The following is a 23,924-nucleotide window of genomic DNA, read 5'->3' on the forward strand; positions in this document are numbered from 1 at the left end:
CCCCACAAATGGTCTTTAAACAGCAGAGTAGCATGCAGCGTATTCAAGAAGTGGGGGAGACCTTGCCTTAATTTTCTTGTTTTGTCAGTCAACACCAAATGCCCTTGCGTCGTCATAGTTCACTGAGAAGGACAGATGCCCAGACACATTCTTCCACGATTGCAGTCCATGTCTTCTCCACATCTCCAGCTTGGTATCTTAACTTTGTGCTTGAGAGGCTAATTAGATGATCTTTTCAGCCAGCAGGTTCAACTGATCTCAAGTTCTTACTGTGGAACACAGTCTGTTTGTCGCTCTTACCTCTGCAATAAGAGATTCTGAGCATCAGGCCCTGTCTTCTCAGTAGTAATTGGTACATAGTTGTTCATCAGGATAAGGTATCTCTAGCTACCCAGACTAATCTAAAGTGGTGGATTCACTTAGTATTTTTTCCCAAAGTACTCAAAGGAGAGGTTTTTTTTGCATTATTTGGATGTTCAGTTTGGCTCACACACAGGCTTTCAGGAAGGATGAACAATGTCATTCTTTCCACCACCTGGACTTAAAAGATCTATTTTTGCCTTGTAGTCTTGATAATTTTCTATTTCGTACTGTTTTCTTACCCAGTAGCAGGTAGGCAGCTTTCTGTTCCACAGAAAGCCTTTGTTAGGGCTCATTCTACATCCGTGACTTTCCTTTGTAACCTTACAGTTGATGAGATAGCAGCAGCTGCTTTTTCTTCTCTGCATACCGTAGGTAAACATTAGTTTCAACTCTGTTTCTAGAACGAGAGCATTCTTTGGAGCTGTCATTTTATTGGTTTGTTGGGATAAGCCACACCTGTTGAGAATTCTGCCCTGCTGTTCCATTGTCCATGTGGGACTTAAGTTGTGTAAGTACATAACTTATGCCCTATCAAATTTTTACTTTTTGAAGAGTCTTTGAGTTAGACCATAACTTCTTCATCCTTTGTATGCTTAATGTTAACATTCTTGATCTGGAGGAAGCAGCAGAAGTAGGTCTTTGAGTAGAGAGGAGCTAGAGTTTATTGCCACTAGAGTGCTAAGTGCAACAGTCATGCTGTTCCCATGTCTAGACAGAGACCAGTAAGTCTTAAGTTCCAGTAAGTGCTTAATGTTTTTCCAAGTGTAATAATTGTGCCATTTGTCTTTATGGCTATAGTTTTATCAGCAGTATCTTAATCTGTGTTAGTAACAGCACATGCCATCCAACTAGTCAGCATGTTCATCTCAATCATATTTCAGAAATTTTATGACCAAAATTTAGGAGCTGCTTATGGACTGCTGTGCAGAATTTCGCAAAACAAATTGAATGCAGAGTTCAGGGGGTAGAAGAGAGTTTTGGCATGGCTATGCTACTACAGGCAAGTAGTCTGCTACATTGACACTTGCCTAAGAAGTATAATTCTGTGCAAGGTACTTAACATGACAACTTGTTTGAAAGATAGCAGTGGCAGTAAAGCTCTCTCTCCGTACTGCTATGAAAATTGTACATAGTTTTGTCGTTCTTCACTTTATTTTATTACGTTGTACTAAGCACAGTAGCTTACTACAGTCGAAATTCCCTTTGGTAGGAAAGAACTCAAAATGAGTCATCTGGCATCACTGGCTGTCTTTGAATGCTTTATGCAACATTTAAGTTTTCAGGATACAGTGGCACTGGACCAGTATAGTACTCTGGTAGGGATATACATTTCTTGATTTTCTGATAGTGACCTCACTTTGAAGATCTATTTTGAGAAGTGTCTTACACACAACTGCACTTTCATGAAACTACAGGAGCAGTACTTCACTCATGTCACATTTGGCAAGTGTTTATTTCAAACATTTGTTGTCAACAAATAATGTATTGGAACTAGTTAGGTGCAGCTTTGCTACCACCATTAAAATACTGCTTCTAATAAATTACTCAGCATAGATTCTTTTGCTTACCTCAGAGTGAACTGCTTTTATGTTTAAGTTGCAACATATTGGCAGATAATTTAATCTGCAGTGTTTTGAAGATGGTGTCCTAAGAATATATGGGGTCACACAGCCACTGTTTATCAGTGCTCTATGACTCCTACCTGCTTGTACAGTTTTTGGCATATCTGGCTGCTCTTTGGTTTATTGTACCTTTCATCTGTGTGTACATGTGTTGTGGTCCATCACTATTAACCATCTATCTTAAAGTTGGTTTGAGCTCTGGTTATGGCTGAAAATGATCTTTCTGGTCAAATGGTCTGTCAAATGGAGGTTGTTTTACTTTGCATCAGATGTCTGTCCTGTATGAAATTTGTATTCACAATGTCTCAAGATGATACTTCTGTGGCTTGCAGGGTGGCCGTTTTATGAGCAATGCTATGTATGACGCTCGTGAAGCAATCATACCAGGATCTGTGTATGACAGGAGTAGTCAAGGTAAGAACATGATTTTGTAAGTTTTTTTTTTCAGCTCTAGAAGTACGTCTTGTTTTCAGATTTTCATTTCAGCTCCTTGAGTACTAGGTGCAGCTCATAACATTACAGTTGGTATGACTGTGCATCTCTTTGTATTTATATGTATTTAATACATTTATATTTGTAAGATTTTTTCAGCTATAGATGTTTGTCTTCTTTTCAGATTTCCATTTCAGCTCTTTGAGTACTAGTCGGTACCACTGTGCATCTTTGTAGTATATATTTAATACGTTAATGTTTGTATTGTTTGACTTCATAATGTTAAACCTTTTTTCTAGTATGTTTGTAAAATGGTCGAACAGCTGACACAGCATAGTATAAAAATGTATAATTTATTCACAAACAGAGAATAAAGGAAAGGTAAGCGCTTTCACGCCAAAAACCTGGCGCTGCTTCAGAACCATAAAATTCAAATACACACTAATAAACTTGCAAACTCGATTCATTCCACGTGATCTAAGCAGGCTTTAAAGGTACAGAGTCAATTAACCCCATACCTTTATCTGCCTGCAACTTCAGAATCCATATAGTTTGTTTTAACACCATCTCCTCTACAAATCACATTAAAAATCTATAACATCATAAACTTGAATGATCAGTACCAGTAGCTAATTGATGTCTATACAAACCATTATTCCTCCCACATCTTTTAATGTTTTACATATACTCTCTAATACGATCTTTCAGACTACAGTTTGTTTTGCCAACATAGTAACATCCACACAAAGTACATACAGCCAGATACATAAGGTTGCTAGTTCTACAGTCTGCATGAAGTTTAAACTCTTACACTTGTTTAGTGACTGGATGAAACTGCTTATTTAACACCACAAATACATTTGCACATACTGCAAGCCCTGCACAGAATTGTTCTTACCCTTGCAGATTTAAAGTTCTCATTACCAAATGATTTATAACAGTTTTTTCTTCAAGTTACTATTATTCCTAAAACAGAACTGAGGTGCATCACCTAGTAGAGTCCTGTAGCTTTCATTTGACGTTAGTATCTGGTAATTTTTCTTAACATCACAAATAAAATTTACATAATTTATAAAGATCATACACATTCTCAAATTATTAGACCATAGGAATGTTTTACAAAATTATGATTCTGTTCTGAAAGAAATGGTCTCGCAGAATCAATCCTATGTGCAATTACTTCATTAAATGCTTGATTAATCTCAACTACAGAGTAACCTGTAGAGAGAAAATCACTTCTCAAAACATCAGATGCATGTAACATAGTATTATCATCACCACTTGAGCTACCCTGTAGAATTGACCCTTAAGGACATTCTTATAGACATGCCGTGGGTGCTTACTAGTCCTATGAATGACACTGACTTTTACACGGCTTCTTGTGCAAACAGGTTTTTAAACCCATGGAATTCCGAAACACTTGTACATTAAAAAATTCAATACTATCAAAAGAAAAAATTAGAGTAAATCTTAAAGTAATAGTTTATTGTAAATAATCAGTGAAATCATGCAAGACATTTGTGCCTGTCTAAACAAGAAAGACATCAGCAAAACGAGTATAAAAAGATAAAAACTGCTGAAAAAAGTTAAATTTTTTGAAAGTATACAGTAACTCCCAGTATGCCAGCACCATGTTCGCGTAACTGTTCGTGCACATGGTGCCCATGGCAACACCGACTTTCTGATAAAACTTCATTAAAAACAGACATTATTTCACAAAATAAAGAGCATAGATAATGTATACAATCAGTACTACATTGTGAATGTTTTAAAAGTAAAAGTCGTGTAAGGTCAACACCATCATTGAGAATAACAGTAACGAAAGAAATGTAATATCCATAGTCATTAAAATGTAGTCTAGACCTGTATAACTCTCTAACCATTCATTTAACAAAGATAGAAAGTGCTTAGTATCTCTTAGAGTATGTTCTTTGTCCAGAACAGGGTGGAGCATCTTTTCCACATAAATCGAGAGTGGCTCCATAACCCACCCTCGACCAGAGACTGTGGGTCTCATAGATGGACTACACAAAGTCTTACACACTTTCACGAAGATCACACAGAATAGGGATAGTGGAGTGTTCAACCAAAAAGTACTCATGGAGTTCCTTGCTAAAAATACCCTCAATAAATAGGTCATGTAAATCAGAATATACATCATTATTCAATTTAACTTTGAACCTCTTAAGTACCTAATATGTAGAAACATCAACATATTATTCATGCTAGTCAAATCAGTCATGTCCATAAGTGCAGTAACACCCCCCCCCCTTATCAGTTGGTCGAATTTGTAGATGTTCAAGGGATACAAGCTCATGTAAAGCATTCTGTTAATCAGCTGTTGAATTGTAAAACAGTTTCTTATGCTTAAGTGTAAGGACATTGCAGATGTCAGTTTCACGAGTTTTTAGAAAAGCCTCCAGTTCTACAGTAATCACTATCATCCAACTGCTCCCCCCCCCTAAGATTCTAAGTCCTTGGATCTGAAGCTGGGTGCTTATTTTTGGAGTACTACCCCCAAATATATTATGAAGCCAATTTCACCTACCTTGCTTGCGGAGCTTCTCCAGACACCACAGAAGCATTCCAGACCCCCTTCCACCTCTTCCTGTAGGTCGTACAGAAGCTTGTCAGAATCGGATGTGGCTAGGATGATGTAAAAGTTTCTCGGAGCTAAGATTCAAATGGAGGTCTTATTGCTCCTTCCACTAATGGGTCCGTGAGTATGCCTGTTACATCTAAGACTATTTCTCCTACTATGATCCGTCCATCAATTTCATAGCCCAAGAATCTAAAATCCCTGAGAGGGTCAGCATTGGATCTGAGGAACATTTCTTCCTCCACTCCGACTGTTTCCCTGACTCGTCCTGCCCCAGTACCCTTGGATCAGAACAGGTCTCTGAGCCAAAGTGTCAGTGTCTAATCTGGAGGGGGTAGGGTTGGCTCCAGTTTTGTCAGAGCCATTCCTTTCCCCTTGGAGCTTTTGCCCTGGGCAGTCAAATCTGATTCTCCCCTTGAGGCTGGGATCCGGGAGTGGCCCAGACCTACCTTCTTTGGAAGCTTCGGCTCCAAGGGGGCAGGTTGGTGCCTCTCCCACTCCTTTGGTGTTCGAGATGGTGGAAAGGGCTTTTTTTTGCAAAGGTACATCTTCTCATTTTTTGGATCATGCTCCTTTACTCTCATTGGGTCTGAGTTCAGAATCGGTCAAACCTATTCCACAGGGACAGCCAGTTTCAAGTAGTCTGCAGCCTGTTCCAGTAGAAGAACTTCCCCTCTCTTTTGGCAGCTGTCCAGAACATCCCACAGCAGAGGTTCCCCGTAAGAGGAAGTGTAACAGGAGGCACACATACTCCCCCATGGAGTCTGTCACAGAAGAGACAGATTTTGATGGAGAGGGATCCCCCAGGTCACCATCGGATGACATCTCATTTGGAGATATTCTAGAGATCCTGCAGCAGTAAGGTGGCTGGTCATCTCAAAAGCCTTCCTCCTGAAGAATCTGTGGTCTTGGAGGCTATTGGCTGTGGTTTGTCTGTCTTTGGTACTCCCCCCCCCCCCCCCACCCAGCAGATGAGCATGGAAGGAGTTGATACTGTCATGCCCATCCCCACGCACCCTGACAAGTTTTTGGCACCACCTGCAGACAGACCCCACTGGAGCAAAGGAATCCCAGTTGATGCTATGGTGGTGGAGGCACCCACTAAGAAAGGGGTACCAGAGCCAAAGGTCTTTTGTCCATCTATCTAACAGAGTCCAGAGCTTTGGACAGATTTGGAAGGAGTGTAGCCTCAGTTACTTTCGCTCCGAGGTCAATTAACTATCTGCCACACTTTACTAGGCTTCGTAGAGATTTGACAAATGAACTTTCAAATACTCTTGAGTCCTTGTTTGCTGAGGATTTCAAAAGAACATACTCTCAACTGGCTACTCTTGTCTATATCAAATACTTTGAGGTTAATCTGTCATGCAGCTGAAGGTACCTCATGAGCAGCCAGTTCAGGCATCGCCATAAGGAGACATGGCTGGATGCAGCTATGCAACTTTGCTGAGCATTTTAAGACATCCTTTATTAATGCCGCATTCAATGACACTTCTCTGTGTGGGCCATTGGTAAAGGATTTGCTTACTCGCACGGAAAAAGATAAAAAGACCCTGTCTGCCGTAGTAATCAAGTTTTCTACACCTCAGAGAACCTTGTCTAGGAATCAGAGAGGCGGTAACAAAATGCAGTTCTGTAAATCTCCGGGACCTTTCCAAGATTCACATGGGGATACTTCCTCTAGAGGCAGAGGAGGAAAGTTCACCAGTAGACGTCACAGAGAGAGAGGAGGCCCGCAGAACCAGTCTTTAGAGATTTTCAGACAGGCCCCATCAGCACTACTGAAGTGCTGCCCGACTATCTATTTCTGGAGGCAGTCGGGGGTCAGTTCTGTTTGCACCTAAACACCTGGACAAACTTCACAAGAGATCTGTAGATGTTGTCCGGAGGTTAGTACATACTATTTTCCCTTATTCCTCATGGTCAAAGGATGAGACCCAGTCATCAGAAGACCGCAGCATAAGAAATACAAAAGCTGCTAGAAAAAATTAATCCAGAAGATCCCACCCCACCAGATAAGACTCTGAACTTATTCCTTCGTTTAAGTGCCAAAGAAAAAACAAGGAACCTCTGACCCATTTTGGATCTAAGCAGACTGAATCAGTATGTAAAGAAAGTGAAGTTCCAAATGGTTACAGTTCAGTCCATCCTGCCTTTTCTGCAAAAGTGTGGTGGGATGTGCTGTGTAGAACTTCAGGACGTGTACTGTCATATCAGAATAGATGATCCAGAAGACATCTCCACTTTCAGCTGGGAGCCAGTCATTACCAATTCAGAGCCCTGCCCTTTGGACTCACCACAGCCCCCAATGTGTTTACCAAATCCATGGCAGTAGTCATGGCTCACTTGCGGCTTGAAGAGTTCTGTGTGTTTCAATATCTAGACAACTGACCCTGACCGCCCCATCCAAGCATCAACTTCAGCATGCCAGGGACTATTTACTCCAGATTTGCAACACTTGGGGCATTACGATAAATCTTGGCAAGTTAAAAGTTGCGCCAGTTTAGAGCATGGATATAATTGGGAAAGTTTTAAACACATCAACACAGGTAGCATCTTTGCCTGTTCACCACATTACTTTTATCAGAAACCAGGCTCAGGCTATCCTTTCCCTTTCATCTCTCTCCAGCAAGGTTAGTGCTTCAAGCACTAGGGTCGATGTCAGCTGCCATAATACTACTTCCTCTTGCACGCTTCTTTGAGGGTTCTCCAATGGACTGTAGCTGTACAGTGGTTCATTCTGTATCAACTTTTGTCTTTTCAAGTAAAACTCACCCTGATTTGCAAGCAACACATTTGCTGGTGGATACAATTACTCTCTTTCTGGGCAAACCTTTTATTCTTCTGAAGCCACTAGCCACATTTGACCATGTACACTTATCACCTGTGGTGGGAGGGGCATTTCTTGGGAAGAATTGTCCAAGGCATGTGGTCCCCCCAAGAGATCGTTAAATATCAGTGGCCTATAAATGAGACCAGTCCTTTTAGCACTGCAGGCATTTCAAGAAGCTCTTTCCTTTGTCATTATTGCATTTCAGACCGTCAACATGTCTGTAGTCTGATACATCAAGCAAGGAGGAACCTGTTCTTACCCCCTTTGCAGAAAGGTCATGAGGGTTTAGAAATAGGCAATCTCATCAGACAGCTTTCTAATTGCAATGCACATCCCATGGAAAACCAACATGCTTGCGGACAAACTAAGCAGTTCAATTCTGATGCTTCATTAGGGGTCTTGCAACCAGTCGGTAGTGAATGTATGATCTTCAAGCACTGGGGGCCAACCTTGCTACGATCTATTTTCCACTCCTCTCAACAAGTGCAGCAAGTACTTTTGTTCTGATCCCCCTCATGGGGAGTCACCGAGAGATGTTCTTCATGCTTGGCCCTTGGGTCTCCTTTGTGCTTTTTCTCCTCTTCCCCTGATTCCAAGATTTTTGCAGAAAGCAAGCAGGCTGAAGAACTCAGTAATCCTCATTGCCCCCTTCTAGCCTTGGCAAGTATGGTTCCCCTTTCTGTGGTCTCAACTTTATCTTCTATGGATACTGGAACATACTCGGGACCTCCTCTGTCATCCGTCAGTGATCCAACACCCTCAACCTGACCTCATGGTTTCTCCACTTCCAGTAATAGACTTTCTAGACTTTCTTCCCAGTTTGTAACATTATTTTAGCTTCTCAGAAGGGTTCTACCAAAAAAGTTTATTAAAGTAAACTGAAGAGGTTCTGTGTTTGGCCTTCAGATAAGGACATTAATTCGTTTTCTGCACCAACTTCAGCTATTCATTTTCTTGACAATTCTCCAAAAATGGGCTAGTTTTCTCTACAATTAAACTTAAACTGGCAGCAATTTCAAATGTCCATGCAGGGAATAAATCCTTTTCTTTGGCTTCCTCTAAATTGTGTAAAGTTTTTATGAAAGGCATTTTTCTTCTGAGTTCTCAGATAAAGGATCCCTCACCATGTTGGGGTCTTACTGTGGTATTTGAAAGATTAACAAAAAAAGCTTTCAAACCATCAGACAAATCTGATCTAAAATTTCTGTCATGGAAGACTGTTTTCTTGATAGCCATAACTTAAGCAAAAAGAATTTCTGAACTCCAGGCTCTTTCAGCAAAAACTCCTTACATTGTTTTTCACAAAGGTAGGGTTTGTCTGTGGGCTAACCTTCCTTTTTTTTTTTTTTTTTTTTTAACCTAAGGTAGCTTTGGAAAACAGTATCAACCAAATCCATTCACTTACCAGATTTCTTTTCAAATTTTACCAGTAAAGAAGAGATGTTAAGTTGTCAATCTCGCCTTCATTCTTGCTTGATGGGTTCGGAGCCGATCCTCGGCTCCGACTCGGCACTTGCTTTAGCTCGAGAACTCCTTTTACCAGCTCGAGGCAGCCCCATATCCCATGATGCAAGGCAGTAAGTACCCAGATCTCGTTTGCCGCTTCGCTTGGGAGGTCTTCTTTTTACCAGCTCCTGGTAAGTTGTTCACTTTTGTGATATTTCAAGCCCCTTTTTAGTCTAAAACTAATTTTTTGATAGTTTAATTTTAATTTCTATCCCTTTCTGACAGAAATTCCCTGTCTCTTTTAATTTTTTGTTAGTCAATTCCTATCCCATCCCCCCCCTGTTAGGGTGTGTGTGTTGGTGTTTTATAGAATACCTCTTGGTATTTTGTTTAATTTAATTTGACTGGTGTGTGTGTGTTGTGTGTTCGGCACCATGTCAAAGGAGAGGGTTTCAGGTTTTAAGAAGTGTGACTCGTGCTGTCAGAAGATGTCTCTGACAGACGGTCACACTTCTTGCCTGTATTGTCTGGGCCCTCTTCACCTGCAGGACTCCTGTGCTATTTGTCACTCCTTCAGCCAGAGAGTCCTGCAGGAGAGACGTAACAAGTTGATTCTTAGGGGCCTTCTTAAGCCGGAGGGCTCTCCCGCTAAGTCGGCTCCACCAAAATCAACAAAACCTGCCAAGGCCCAGGCTTCTGTATCTAAGCCTGCGGCCTCGGCTCCGACTCGTACTGAGTCGAGATCGGCTCCGGCTGGAGCCGATTCTGGCTTGACAAAGCTTTCGGCACCGATGGCTATCGGTGCCGAATCTGTATTGTCCACTTCGATGTCGGCTCCGATCGGTTCCGACACCCATGTGGCACAGGCATCGGTGTCGGCTCCGATCGGCTCCGACACCGTTACTTTGGTGGCTGTATCGGCTCCGGCTGGAGCCGATACATCGAGACGTTCTGTCGGCTCCGAGAAGTCGGCGCCGACAGGATCTGTAGTATCGGCTCCGATGGCTCATTCCAGGAAGAGGTCGAGGTCTCCTTCCTTGGAGCCGATACTTTCGGCCCCGGCTTCACCTCTTCTATCGGAACGGAGCCATCGGAGCCGATCTTCAAGGTCATCCAGGTTGTCAGATCATGACCTAGAGAGAGTGGTCAGTAGATTACTCAAGTCACAGGTACTGGCCCAAATGTTACACAGCCCGTCTCAGCAGACGACTGTTGGTCCACACCCTGTTACAGTTCCTCCTTCAACTCTACCCCAGAGCTTGGAGTTGGAGTCTTCGGGCATGGTTACTGCTACGGCTGGAGGACGGATACCCCTTCTGTTCCTTCAGCCTCTACTCATCTCCTCTTCCTTAGAGGGATTCGTGGTCGGGCTTCCATGGTCTCCTCCGAGGGGTGAGTGGCATCGACCCTTGTCCGAGCCGCTCTTCCCCTTGGAGCCTCGGCCTTGGTGAGCTCGGCTCCGACATCTGCCTCGGAGACTTCCCTTCGGTGGCCCCTGGGTTCCTAGCTCTTGGAGCGGGTTCTCTCGGACCTGCCTGGGAGGGGAGCATTCGAGGTGATGAAGAGTGTACTGGCCACTGGTATCAGTCAGCAGTCTGTTCCCGTAGCTCCTCCCTCTATAGTACCTGTTGACATCTCTGCCACTTCTCTTGCTACAGGACCCAGAGATCCTCCGCCTCAGGTTTCCCCATTGGGAATTTCCCCTCTTCCGAGGATTCTCCTGATGTTTCGGGAGATCCTCCTAGGAAGAGGACTTGTAAGAGGAAGCATGTAGACTCCCCGAGTCTGTCACTGGATACTGACTTTGATGAGTCAGAGGGATCCCTAGATCCCCTCTGAGGATGTCTCCTTCTCAGACATCCTAGAACTTCTGAAACAGAGGGAAACTGGCCCACCAACAATCCCTCTGAGGATGAGTCAGTATACCTAGAGGCGTTTGGATCTCGGCCCTCCACCTCCTGGGTGTCTCCGCCTTCGACCCCTGATGCAGGTTATTGCACGAAGGCGTGGGCAGCTCCTGACTCTGTAGAGCCAGTCCCTAGGAGGCCTTCTAAATTTATCACTGCCCCTAGTGACAAACAATTCCTTACCAAGGGTGTCCCCGCTGATGCCATGGTGGTGGCTGCGGCCACCAAAAGGGAACTTGCAGATCCTTCCGTGCCCGTCCATCCTCCTAATAAGGACTCTAGGACCATGGATAGGTACGGTAAGCGGATGTTTTCCTCAGCGACCTTTGCTATGCGTTCGCTGAATTACCTATGTCACTTCACCAGACTCCAAAGAGATATCCTCAGGGAGCTGGGAGAAGTAGTTCAGGATCCTACAGCTGCAGGGGCTCAAGAAAAGATTGCTTTGCAGCTAGGAACCCTCAATTCCATTGCTAACTCCTCCATGCGGCTAATATCTTATGCTGCGGATGGAGCGAGTAGAGCCGCAGGCACAGGTGTGGCTCTTAGACGCCAAGGCTGGATGCGGCTATGTGATTTTGCGGATCCCTTTAAGGCGTCCTTCACAAATTCTCCCTTTGATGGGTCAGCTTTGTTTGGCCCTCAGGTGAAGGAAACCTTGACCAGGTGTGAGCAGGACGGCAAGACTCTTTCTGCTGTTGGAGTCCGTTTTCCACCCTTCTAGGCCTTATCCCAAAGGACAGAAGGGTGGGAAGATGTGGTTCCGTAAATCCCAAGGAGTCATGCCGGATTCACGTGGTCAGTTTACCCCTAGAGGCAGAGGGGTAACAACAACAGACGCCGCTCTAGAGGCAGAGGGGTCCGAAGAACCAGGGAAACAGGGAGCCTCTCTCTGATAAGCCCTTTCAGCATCCCTGAGGTGTTGCCCGGCTGTCCCTCCTTGGAGGCAGTCGGGAAGATTATCACTGTACCCAGAAGCCTGGCATTCCCTCACTCAAGACAGATGGGTACAGTCGATCATATCCAAGGGTTACATAATTCCTTTCGAGGAAAGTCCCTTCCCTCAAGTTCCCTTCCAGATGTACCACCCGGTCTAAGGGACATTGCAGAGTTAGAAATCGCAAAACTACTGCAAAAAAGAGCCATTCAGCCAGTTACAATAGACCATTCAGAGCCCGGAATCTACTCAAGGTTCTTTTGGTCCCCAAAAGACGGGAGACTGGAGACCAATATTGGATCTCAGCAGACTCAACAAGTCTGTCAGGAAGACAAGATTCCGAATGGTCACTCTTCAGTCAATTCTGCCCTTCTTACAGAAGGACAACTGGATGTGCTCAATAGATCTTCAGGACGCGTACTATCACATCAAAATTCACAGACGCTCCAGGAGATTTCTCCGCTTTCGGCTGGGGTCCAGTCACTTCCAGTTCAGAGCCCTGCCCTTTGGTCTCACTACAGCCCCCAGAGTGTTCACCAAATGTATGGCAGTGGTAACGGCTCACCTGAGACGTCAGGGATTCCAGGTGTTTCCGTATCTCGACGACTGGCTCCTGTCAGCCACCACCAGGCATCAGCTTATACAAGCCAGGGATTGCACAATAGACCTGTGTTCTCATTTAGGCATCTCAATCAACTTGGAAAAGTCATCCTTATCGCCCTGCCAGTCTATTACCTTCATAGGCGCAAACTTAGATACTGTTCGGATGTCAGCTACCCTTACAGAACAAAGAGTTTCAGACATTCAGACTCATGTCAGGATCATTCTGGCCAGCAAGAAAGTACAGGCCAGAATGGTTCTAAAGGTATTAGGTCTCATGGCTGCGGCCATTACTCTTCTTCCCCTGGCTCGGTTCTACATGCGCCTCCTTCAGTGGATGCTGTTCACACAGTGGTCATACCAGCAACTCCCAATGCGTCACCAGATTCTGGTGACACAAACATGCAAAGAACATCTTGCTTGGTGGATCACATCGTCTCAGGTTCACCAAGGCAGGTGCTTTGTACCTCCGTCCCCGATAGCCACTGTCACCACGGATGCCTCCCTGATCGGGTGGGGGGGTCATTATCAGGGCAGGATGGTTCATGGGACGTGGCAACCGTTCGAGTACCATCTGCACATAAATGTCCTGGAGATGAGAGCAGTGCTTTTAACGTTGCAAGCCCTCAACGACTTTCTTCCCGTAGGGACAATTGCAGTCCACACAGACAACATGTCTGTAGTTTGGTATATCAACAAACAGGGCGGAACCAAGTCCTACCCCTTGTGTCGAGAAGCGCTCAGACTTTGGCAATGGGCGATCTCCTCTCATCGGTTTCTGGTAGCAACGCATATCCCTGGGAAAACCAACATTATAGCGGACAGATTGAGCAGAGCTATTCTCATGCCTCACGAGTGGTCTCTCAAACAATCTATAGCGGAAGAGATTTTTCTGGAATGGGGTCGTCCATGTTGCGATCTTTTGCTACTCCCCAAAACAGCAAATGTCCAGACTTCTTCAGCCTCCTTCCTCTATCAGGCCATCCCCCCAGAGACGCTCTGACCCAGGATTGGCCCCAGGGACTTCTTTATGCCTTCCCTCCATTTCCTCTGATCCCTCAGGTGATCCAGAAAGCTACCGCTTTGAGAGCCAAATTGATTCTCATTGCCCCTTACTGGCCTCGACAAGTTTGGTTTCCGTTCCTCCATCATCACCTTTTGGTGCAGCCGTGGCATCTGGACCCAGTGCCAGATCTACTGATTCACCAATCCGGTCAGCTGCACCGGTCAATCCCTTCTCTCAACCTCACAGCTTGGTTGCTCCACTTCCTTCCTTAGCCAGGCTTCCTTTGATCTCTAACCCAGTTAGAGACATCATAGTAGCTTCACTAAAATCCTCTACCAGGAGGATTTACACAAGCAAATGGAAACGTTTCTCTTATTGGGCTAAGGCCCAAAATATTGATCCCTTTACTGCCCCTGTTCAGGCAGTTCTGGACTTCTTAGCAGAAATTTTTCATGCAGGCTCCTCTTCTTCCACAGTCAGAGTTCAATTGGCTGCTATTTCTAATTTTCATGTCGGGATAGCAGATCATAATATTATGTCCCATAGGCTCTGCAGGGCCTTCTTGAAAGGAATTTTCTTACTGAAGCCTCCAATCAGGAATCCTCCTCCTCAGTGGGATCTAAATTTAGTGCTGACATCCTTGATTCTTTCCCCCTTCGAGCCAGCTGTTTCTTGTTCCCTGAAATATCTTTCTTGGAAAACTTTATTTCTAGTGGCTATTACATCTGCCAGGAGGGTGTCTGAACTTCATGCTCTTTCGGTTCGACCCCCCTATTTGATTTTTCACAAAGACAGAGTATCTTTGAGAACTAATCCATCCTTTTTACCTAAGGTTGCTTCAAAGAACAATCTGAATCAATCCATTGATCTCCCGGTATTTTTTCCTAACTATTCAGATAGGGCTGAACAAAAGCTACATTATCTTGACGTCCACCGTCAACTCAGATATTATTTGGACAGAACAAAAATTTAGAAAATCTGATCAACTTTTTGTTTGCTAGGCGGATAATAAAAGAGGCCTTCCTGTTCCTAAAGTCACTTTGTCCAGATGGCTTTCTTCGGTCATCACTGAAATCTATAGGCTCAGGGGAAAACAGCTGTGCTCAAAACCTAAAGCACATTCAACCAGGAGTTTAGCTACTTCTACAGCTTTTCAGGCTAGACTTCCTTTGGACACTATTTGTGCAGCGCCACTTGGCCCACTCCTCACACTTTTGTTTCCCATTACAAATTGGACTTGGCCTCCAGGGACAGAGCCAGTTTTGGCTCTACAGTCCTCAAGAGTTTGTTCCATTGAGCCACCCAGGATAGAGGTGCTAGGACGCGGTCCCATCAAGCAAGAATGAAGGCGAGATTGACAACTTAACATTAAGAAGTTATGTACCTACCATAACGCTCCATGTTAGTTGTCTTCTCTCGCCTTCTTTCTTCGACCCTCCTCCTTCCCCTGGCCTGGACAGACCTTGTATAAGAAACTATTATGCTAAAGACCATTCAGACCTGGTCCTTTTTCCATCTGTAAGTTTCTTCTTCCTTTGGGAAGTATTTTTTGCTTGGTGTTATTGCCCTTTGTCAACAAACGAGATCTGGGTACTTACTGCCTTGCATCATGGGATATGGGGCTGCCTCGAGCTGGTAAAAGGAGTTCTCGAGCTAAAGCAAGTGCCGAGTCGGAGCCGAGGATCGGCTCCGAACCCATCAAGCAAGAAAGAAGGCGAGAGAAGACAACTAACATGGAACGTTATGGTAGGTACATAACTTCTTATTCATGCTACACCACCTTGACGTACGCAGACAATTACATTTTTACTTTCATAGAGCAAAACAATTTAGAAAATCAACCAGTTTTTTGTATCTTTCTCTCCAAATTGCCTAGGTCGGCCAGTTTCTAAAGTTACCCTAGCTAAATAGATTACATACCGTCTCACATGGATTTACTGTCAGAAAGGGATATCATTATCAAAACCTCCCAGAGTTCATTCAACTCTATCCATGGCTACTACTTCCACTTGTTGGCAACTATATCCATGACTACTACTTCCACTTGTTGGTCAAGAATGTCTGTTGATGACATTTGTGCAGCAGCTACATGGTCCAAGACTTGTGCCTTTATTTCACATTACAAATGGACATCACATGTAAAAGTAGAGCCTCTTTTGGTTCGGCAGTACTCCGGAATATTCTTCCATGAGGGCTATCCAAGGTCAATGTAGCTGGGAACTCTGTCCCATAAGCGATGAATAATGAAAAGGGCAACATTGTTATTTTAAGTTATGTACTCACCATAACTAGGCATCTGTGTTGTCAGTTTTTATTCAACTCCCCTCCCATCCACTGTTGTGGAAGGACCTTTTGGACTGTGTTTGGAACCTACAGTTCCAGGTTTGAGCACTTTTTTTTTTTCTATCTGGCTATATTTTTTCTCTCCAGCTTTTGGGAAATAGAGCAGCAGACTCTGAGGCAACAGGGATGGAATTAGGGCATTATGAATACCGGGAGGAGCTTGAGAGTTGGATCTGAGGGGTTTGGTAAATGCGGTTGAGTCGGATCAGATCCAAAGCCATAAGTGAGGAAGAATGAAAATGGACAACACAGATGCCTAGTTATGGTGAGTACATAACTTATAAATCTAATGTTGTTAATCTTCGATTCCTTACTGATGGGTTATCGGTTCCGTCCTCGGAACCAAGCCAGCCTAATATCAAGCTCGCATCAGCCAAAAACTCTCAAGCCAAAGTCCTACCCAGAATGCTCTGCTCCCTGTTACCTCAGATCTCGTTTGCCGCGTTGCTGTTCAGCCGTGTCAAGCAACTCTCCAGCTAATTATTGTCTAATTTTTTGAAAGTTTCATATATCGTTACTACTTTAAAGTTTTTCAAACAGTTTCTGGTATTATTCTCCTACCCTGTCGTATTCTTAAGACTCTCTCTCCCTTTAGTCTATTTATCTTTATTACACTTTTCTTACCTTTGAGGTAATTCTTCATTGTCATCATTAGTAATCCTCCTTTCTCTCTTCTTACCCTATTGGGTAGCCTTTCCTCTTCTTTTTGGTACTGTTCTCCACATCATTATGTCGGATAGCAAAAGTAGTGTTGGTTTTAAGCAGTGTAAGGATTGCAGCCATAAGTTACCACTTTCTGATTGCCATGACTTGTGTGTCTATTGTTTGAATGTCTCCCACTTTACTGTGGATCCCCCATGTGGGATTTGTAGAAATTTTTCGACCAGGACTCTTAACGAGAGAAAGAACAAATTAATCTTGAAAGGTGGTCTCGGATCTCCTTTCTGAGAGTATATTTCTGGGTCGGAGGTTCACCCCCTCCTACTAAACCTTGCAAGAGGCGTTCTTCCTCATTGAAGTTGCTCACTTCATCTCCCTCTGGAGATCATAGGGAGTCTACTCATAAGAGGGTGGAAATGACTACTACTTCGGCGCTGCCTCCTGTGACCCTGTCAGCTCCAGGCTCTGCACCACCCCAGCTGATTCTAGCTCCAGCCTTGTCCTCCTTATCGACACCAGCACCAGAGATCCTGGTGCAGACAATTACGGCTCCGACAGTTCCATCGCAGCCCTTACCGGCACTGCCCATGCAGGTAGTCCCCTTCAGCCCCCAGTTTGACATTACTGTGCTCCATGGTGCAGACACTTTCGGCACCAACATGTTCTTCTGTGTAGTCCTTCTTGGCACCATCATTGTTACCGGTGCAGACACTTTACTCGACGGCAGCATTCCCATTGGTGCAGACACTTGCTTTTATGGTGCAGACACCTTCGAATTCTATGGCGCTGACGTCGGTGCAGACTACTTCCACACCGTTCTCTTCGATGCAGATGTCCTCGGTTCGAGGCTCTGCACCTCTAGAATTTGCAAGGACCAAGTACTCTCCTTCCTTGGATCCATTCGTTGGTAGCCAATGTAGTCCTTTCCTAGAAAGGCCAGAATCTCCCTCAAGTTTCTCTGAGTTCGACCAGGAGCCTTTCTGAGCAAGATGTGTTGCGGCTTGTTGATAAGTTGCTTGTGGCCAGAGGTATCTCTCGACTGTCGAAATCCACGTTCCCTCCTTCAGGTGAACGCATATCTCCTCAAATTCCAACGTACACTCCTCCTTAGACTTCCACCCAAGTATAGAAGCCCATTACTCTGACAGCAGCTTCCCTTCCTCCGACTCCAATAGTGCATCTCACTTTGGAACTGGAGTCGTCCTTGTGGCCCTTGGTGCACTGGACATCGGGCTCTTCTCAGGCCAGTGGCTGTACTGTGGGGGAGGGCATTCTTGGTTCCATGACGATTTTTTTTCTATGGCACCCTCCAGGAATCCTCCCTCTCTCACGCCTCACAGTCATTTTGAGACTACTGGTCTGAGGGTTGGCTCGTTGGGGCGGGGTGTGATCCCGGTTCCGAGGTTGTGCTCTGTTCTGGGCTCCCATCCTTCCTTGGGCAAGCTGGCCTTCCAGGCCATGGAGTGACCACTTGCCTCCGCTGGCAAAACCCACATGTCGGAGTCCTCTCCCTCCTATGTGCCGCAACTCTCACAAGCCACAACCACCGTACACAAGGGCCTCAGGTTTCTCCTCCTCAGGAGACCCCCTCTTTGCAGTCTTCCCCAGGACCTCCCACTGAGGAAGTACCCTACAAGGCATCGTGCAAGAGGAAGCACATGGACTCCACTGAGGAGTCATTGACTGAAGATATGGACTTTGACGGGAGCGGGCTCCCATGGTCACCCTCTGATGAGGTGTCCTTTGGTGACATCCTCAAGATCCTTAGAGGGGTGACTGGAAGTAGTGTAATCCTTCCTCTGAGGAATCCAAATTCCTGCAGGCCCCTTTAGTGCCTAGCCCCCTACCTCCTGGGTTAACCCCGCCAGCCGATGACGTCCAGCACGCATTGGAAGATGTTCCTCATGTTTCATTGTTGTAGTCATTACACTTGGGTTATCCTGCTGGCAGGCTACCCTCAGTCGGCCTGAATTCCAAAGTCTAGGTCTGGCGTTTGTTGCTGTCGCGTCTTCCCTGACGTCAGTGTGCCAGGGGTATAAAAGATGCAGCCGACGTCATTTTCTTCCGTCTTTCTTGCCATGCGGTGCCCGAAGCATAAGCAGTTCGCAAGTGCCGGTCGGCTGACTCCTGAGATTTTCGTGTTCGAATTTCAGATCCAAAGTCTTCATTAAAAGCTAAGTACCCCGTTGGGGAAACTTTTTTTCTTGCTCCAGATCGATGTCAGAAAAAGTTAATTGTATTTCTTGTGGGAAGCAAATAGCTCATAAGGACTTTCATTCTTACTGTATTCCTTGTCTAGGCCCTGACCACGACATTGCTAGTTGTCGGTTTTGTGCTAGATTTAACCAACGCACTATAAGCGTCGGTACGATTTTGCATTACACTATTTTGGCAGAAGATTTAATTATACGATGTCGGATAGCCATCCGACTACCGGAATTCACAAGAAACGCAAAGAAAAAGAAAAGGACAGGCATCCGAGGTCCAAAACTGACGGCGAGGCTTCTTAGCCAGTTGCTGATTCGCCGGTTCTCAGTGAGGCTCCTTCGCAGCCCCTGATGCACACTACTTTAGACCCGCAGGCCACTACTGAATCCCACGTGGAGTCGACTAGGCCGCTGGAAGCTGAAGGTACTGGACTATTCCCTCAGATGGGTCCGGAGCTGCTGAGCAGGCATCGGCTTCTGAGGGTGTTTTCAGACCTACTCCATTATACATTTAAACTACTTCAGCTTCAAAGGCAAAAACTAAAGCACCTTTAAAGACAAAGAAACAAGTACAACATCCTTATGGACAGACCTCCATGCCTAGAAAACAGATGCTCAAAATGGCTGAAGACTTAATTACTTTGATCAGGGGTTCCCATCCCCCACCTGAAGGCCTAGGCAAGAGACAGATTATGAATCTTCAGATCAGGTTTCCATTTCATCTTCTCCTCTTCTGATCAGGAATACTCTCTTCCTCCCTTTGAGGATTCTGATGCTGACGAATCTATCCCTTTAGCCTCTCCTCCTGAGGATTACTCTTTTGGAGAAACCTTGCATACCATGAGGGAGCATTTTCACTGGGAGAGCCAAGATTTTTCAGAATCTAAGAAAAGGCTCAGAGACTTCCTTTTACTACCACAACACAGGCCCCTAGCTATTCCACCTGTGTTAGACATTGTAGATGATGTATTTTCAGAGTCCAGTCTGACCCCTGACTCCTTACCTCCAGCTCCTGTTAAGCCGGATAGGTACTACAGGGTTCCTGACTCTCATAAATTCCTTTTCAAAAACCCTGCTGCTGACCCAGAAACAATCTCTCAGGGTCCCAAAAGGGTCAAGGCTTCCGCTGCAAAAAACCCTACCCCCTCAGACAGGGATTCTAGGGCATTGGACAGATGGGGAAAAAAGATTTGCATTTCTGCTACCTTGGCTATAAGGTCTTTAAATTATCAGTTTCATATGCTCAAATATCAGCAATATATTATGTCACTGCTTAAACAGAAAATGTTGATAAATTCTGAATGTGCAGAAAACGAAGAAATGCAGGATTTATTGCGTGCAGCTGAACAAGTTGGAAAGCATACTTTGCAATGTGGTTTTGATTCTTTGGAGGCCTCCTGCAGGGCTGCTGTTAAGGGTTCTGTCATCAGGAGGCATGCTTGGTTAAAGGAACAAAATCTGCCTGATCATGTCAAAGCAAAATTATTAGACTCTCCATTACAGCATGATACCTTGTTTGGTGTTAAAGCAGAAGAGGTGTTAAAGAAAATGGAGGGCAAAGCTAAATCGATGCAAACGGTTAAGGATTTCTTACAGGTACAGCCTCCTAGATTTAGCAGACACTGGCCTACAAAGAATTGGTCCTTTCCAGTGTCAGACAGACCACAAAGGGGCAGATACAGACGCCCAAGAGGCAGATCCCAGCCCCAAGGTTCGTACAGGTCTAAACAATGGGGTACTTCTACCTCCAAAAGTGGAGAAGACAAATCACAGCCATACAGGCAACAGTCCCAATGACTTCCCCCTGCCTACACCAAGCACTTATCTTCTGGCAGCACCTTTAGGGGGAAAACTAGCACTTTTTTCTCAAAATTGGCACATAACCCAGGACAAATAGGTCCTAGACATACTGCCACAAGGCTACAGGTTTCACTTCCATACACTGCCAAGGACAAACGGTTTGCCAGACCTGCCAAAACATCAGTGGCCAGAGGCACAAAAGCAAGTCTCATCCCTCATGGACATGAGGGCCATTCAACAAGTACCAGAGCAAGAGCAGAGTCAAGGATTTTATTCAAGACTTTTATTGGTCCCAAGAAAGGACAAGACCTGGAGACCAATACTGGACTTATCTATTCTAAACACATTTCTGGATATACCAAAATTCCAAATGTTGACTCTACAGCAACTTTTGCCCATGCTGGGCAAGAAGGCTTGGGACTTTAGACCTAAAAGAGGCATACCTGCATGTCCCAATCAGTCCAACATGCAGAAGATACCTCAGATTCAAAGCTGGCTCAATGCACTACCAATTCTCTGCACTGCCCTTTGGCTTATCTACTGCGCCCAGGGTCTTCACAAAGTGCCTGGCACCAGTAATTGCATTCTGCAGACAAAGAGGAATACAAATATATCCTTACTTGGACGACTGCCTTATTCAAGCAAAGAACAAGGACATTCTACTACAGCATCTGGCGTTTGCAAAGAGACTTTTAACATGCCTAGCGTACACAGTCAATGAAAAGAAATCAAAGCTAGTACCCACTCGAGATAATATTCCTGGGTGCAAGCTTAAATACAACTGCCCAGATGGCTTATCTCACGTCAGACAAACAAAGACAACTGACTACCTATTTCAACCTGTTGGCAACAAAGGCCCAGTTATCTGCAAGAAAAATTCTTCAGGCTTTGGGCTTCATGGCATCCTGCATTCTACTAATTCCATATGCGAGACTGCATATGAGGAAACTTCAATGGTACCTAAAATGTGTTTGGACTCAACATTGCCACAGTCTGGAAACAATAATTACCCTCATTCCCTGCCTGCAACAGGAGGTTCGATGGTGGGCGAAGGCTTGTCACCAGAACAAGGGGCAGCCATTCACTTTACCCCCAGCCAGGCAAACATTAACAACGGATGCATCAGATTATGCCTGGGGGGCCCACATGGCAGGAAGGTGTATTCAAGGCACATGGTCTGCAAGCCAAATGCATCTACATATCAATCAAAAAGAGATGCTAGCTGTTCAGAATGCCCTGACAGCCTTCAAGGACCTACTTCATCCGGGACAACTACTGATAAAGACAGACAACACCACGGTCATGTGGTATATAAACAAGCAGGGAGGCACTCATTCTTACCCCGTTTGCAGACAAGCCATGACTTTGTGGGATACCGCATTGACTTACCAAATACATCTGCAGGCACAATTCCTGCCAGGAAAGATAAATACTCTGACAGAAGAGCTAAGCAGAAACCTCATTCATCCCCACGAGTGGAAATTGGATCCACAAGTCTTCACCATGATAAGGAAATGGGGATGCCCGGAGATGGATCTATTTGCCTCTCCTCACAACTACCAACTAAAAAGATTCTGCACAAGGACTTATCACAGACAAGCATGGAAAGTGGACGCCTTAACTTTCAGCTGGAAAAGCTTAGCAGTATATGCCTTTCCTCCCCTGCCTCTCCTCCCCAAGGTACTCCTAAAGGTCAGACAAGAGAAGCCAAAGATGTTTTTGATTGCCCCAGACTGGCCCTGCCAGTACTGGTATCCAATTCTAAGGAACTTGTCTCAATGCCCGGCTTGGACCTTGCCCAAAATACCTAATTTACTATCCCAGCAAAACAATCAGATCCTGCGCAGCCAGCTAAATACCTTAAATCTGGCAGCATGGCGGATAATTTAGTCATACAAAACGCGCCTCTCACTAAAGCTGTGATGGATGTCATTTTGGAGGCCAGAAGGCCTAGTACCAGAAAATCTTACGCTGGAAAATGGAAGAGATTCTGTGCTTGGAACCAGGCACAAGGAATTGAGACAGTTGTGCCAAATATTCCTCAGATTTTGCAATACTTAACGGAGATGCTGGACAAAGCCCTATCCTTTTCATCAATTAAAATTCATGCTTCTGCCATTTCGACTCATTACAATACAGAGTCACCAATCTTTTCTCATCCTTTAAGACAGTACCTCAGAGGAACCAAAAACTTAAGGCCTCCAAGGAGATCACCAATACCTGCATGGGACCTCAATTATGTCTTGGAAAAACTCACCCTGCCGCCTTTTGAGCCAGCCACTACAGCTGATATAAAGTTTTTAGCTTTGCTCCTAGCAACAACTTCTGCAAGATGAATCTCAGAGCTACAGGCACTCATGGCTGTGGAACCTTTTATCATTTTTTATCCAGACAGGGTTTCTCTGAGGACAAACCCGGCATTTATGCCTAAGGTAGTGTCCGGTGTGGCCCTTAACCAAGCTATTCATCTGCCTACTTTTTATCCAAACCCACAGAATAAGGGGAGAGAATTCTGCATTCTTTGGACATACACAGACAACTACGCTTCTACTTGAACAGAACCAAAGCTTTCAGAAAGATGGAGCAACTACTAGTGGCATATGCTGCAGGATTACAAGGAAAGGTTATCTCAAAGCAGACTATTTCTAAGTGGGTAGGCCACTGCATTCGTTTCTGCTATTCACAACATGGCAAGGCAGTGCCTAAGGGCATTAGGCCACATTCAGCCATAGCAGCAGCCACTTCAGCAGCCTTCCTCAGGGGAGTACCAACCAAAGACATTTTAGAGGCTGCTACCTGGAGTTCAGTGCACATGTTTACAAACCACTATCATTTACCACTCTACTCTAAATCCAGGGCAGGCTTTGCCACTGCAGTTCTGCAGGGCCTCATAGCCGCTCCTAATGCTATATTAGCTCCGGCCTCCCAACCATAGCTTTGGGATTCAACCCAAGTGTAGTGACTGCAACAGTGAAACACTAAGAACATAGTACAGTTGTGTACACTTACCATAAATGTAGATGTTAGAGTGTATTCACTGTTGCAGTTCAGGTTACCCACCCACCATCCCCCATAGCTTTGCTGCAACTTATCTGCACTTCTCTAATCTATACAACCTATGTGGCGTATTTGCTTGTAGATGAAGGTATAATATATTTTGGTGCATGCA

General features: G+C 44.8%; 1 protein-coding gene across 1 annotated transcript in view; it reads left to right on the forward strand.

The window, feature by feature from the left end:
* UPF1 (UPF1 RNA helicase and ATPase) overlaps positions 1–23,924 on the forward strand; it is a 3,097,516-nt gene that overhangs the window by 2,509,948 nt on the left and 563,644 nt on the right. Inside the window, exon 19 of the mRNA XM_044054826.1 lies at positions 2,318–2,399. Coding sequence (XP_043910761.1) covers positions 2,318–2,399 — 82 coding nt within the window. The remainder of the gene's footprint in view (positions 1–2,317; positions 2,400–23,924) is intronic.

Source organism: Protopterus annectens, chromosome 13.part0 (genome assembly GCF_019279795.1).
Source record: "Protopterus annectens isolate FY-2018-M chromosome 13.part0, PAN1.0, whole genome shotgun sequence".
Classification (NCBI taxonomy): domain Eukaryota; kingdom Metazoa; phylum Chordata; order Ceratodontiformes; family Protopteridae; genus Protopterus; species Protopterus annectens.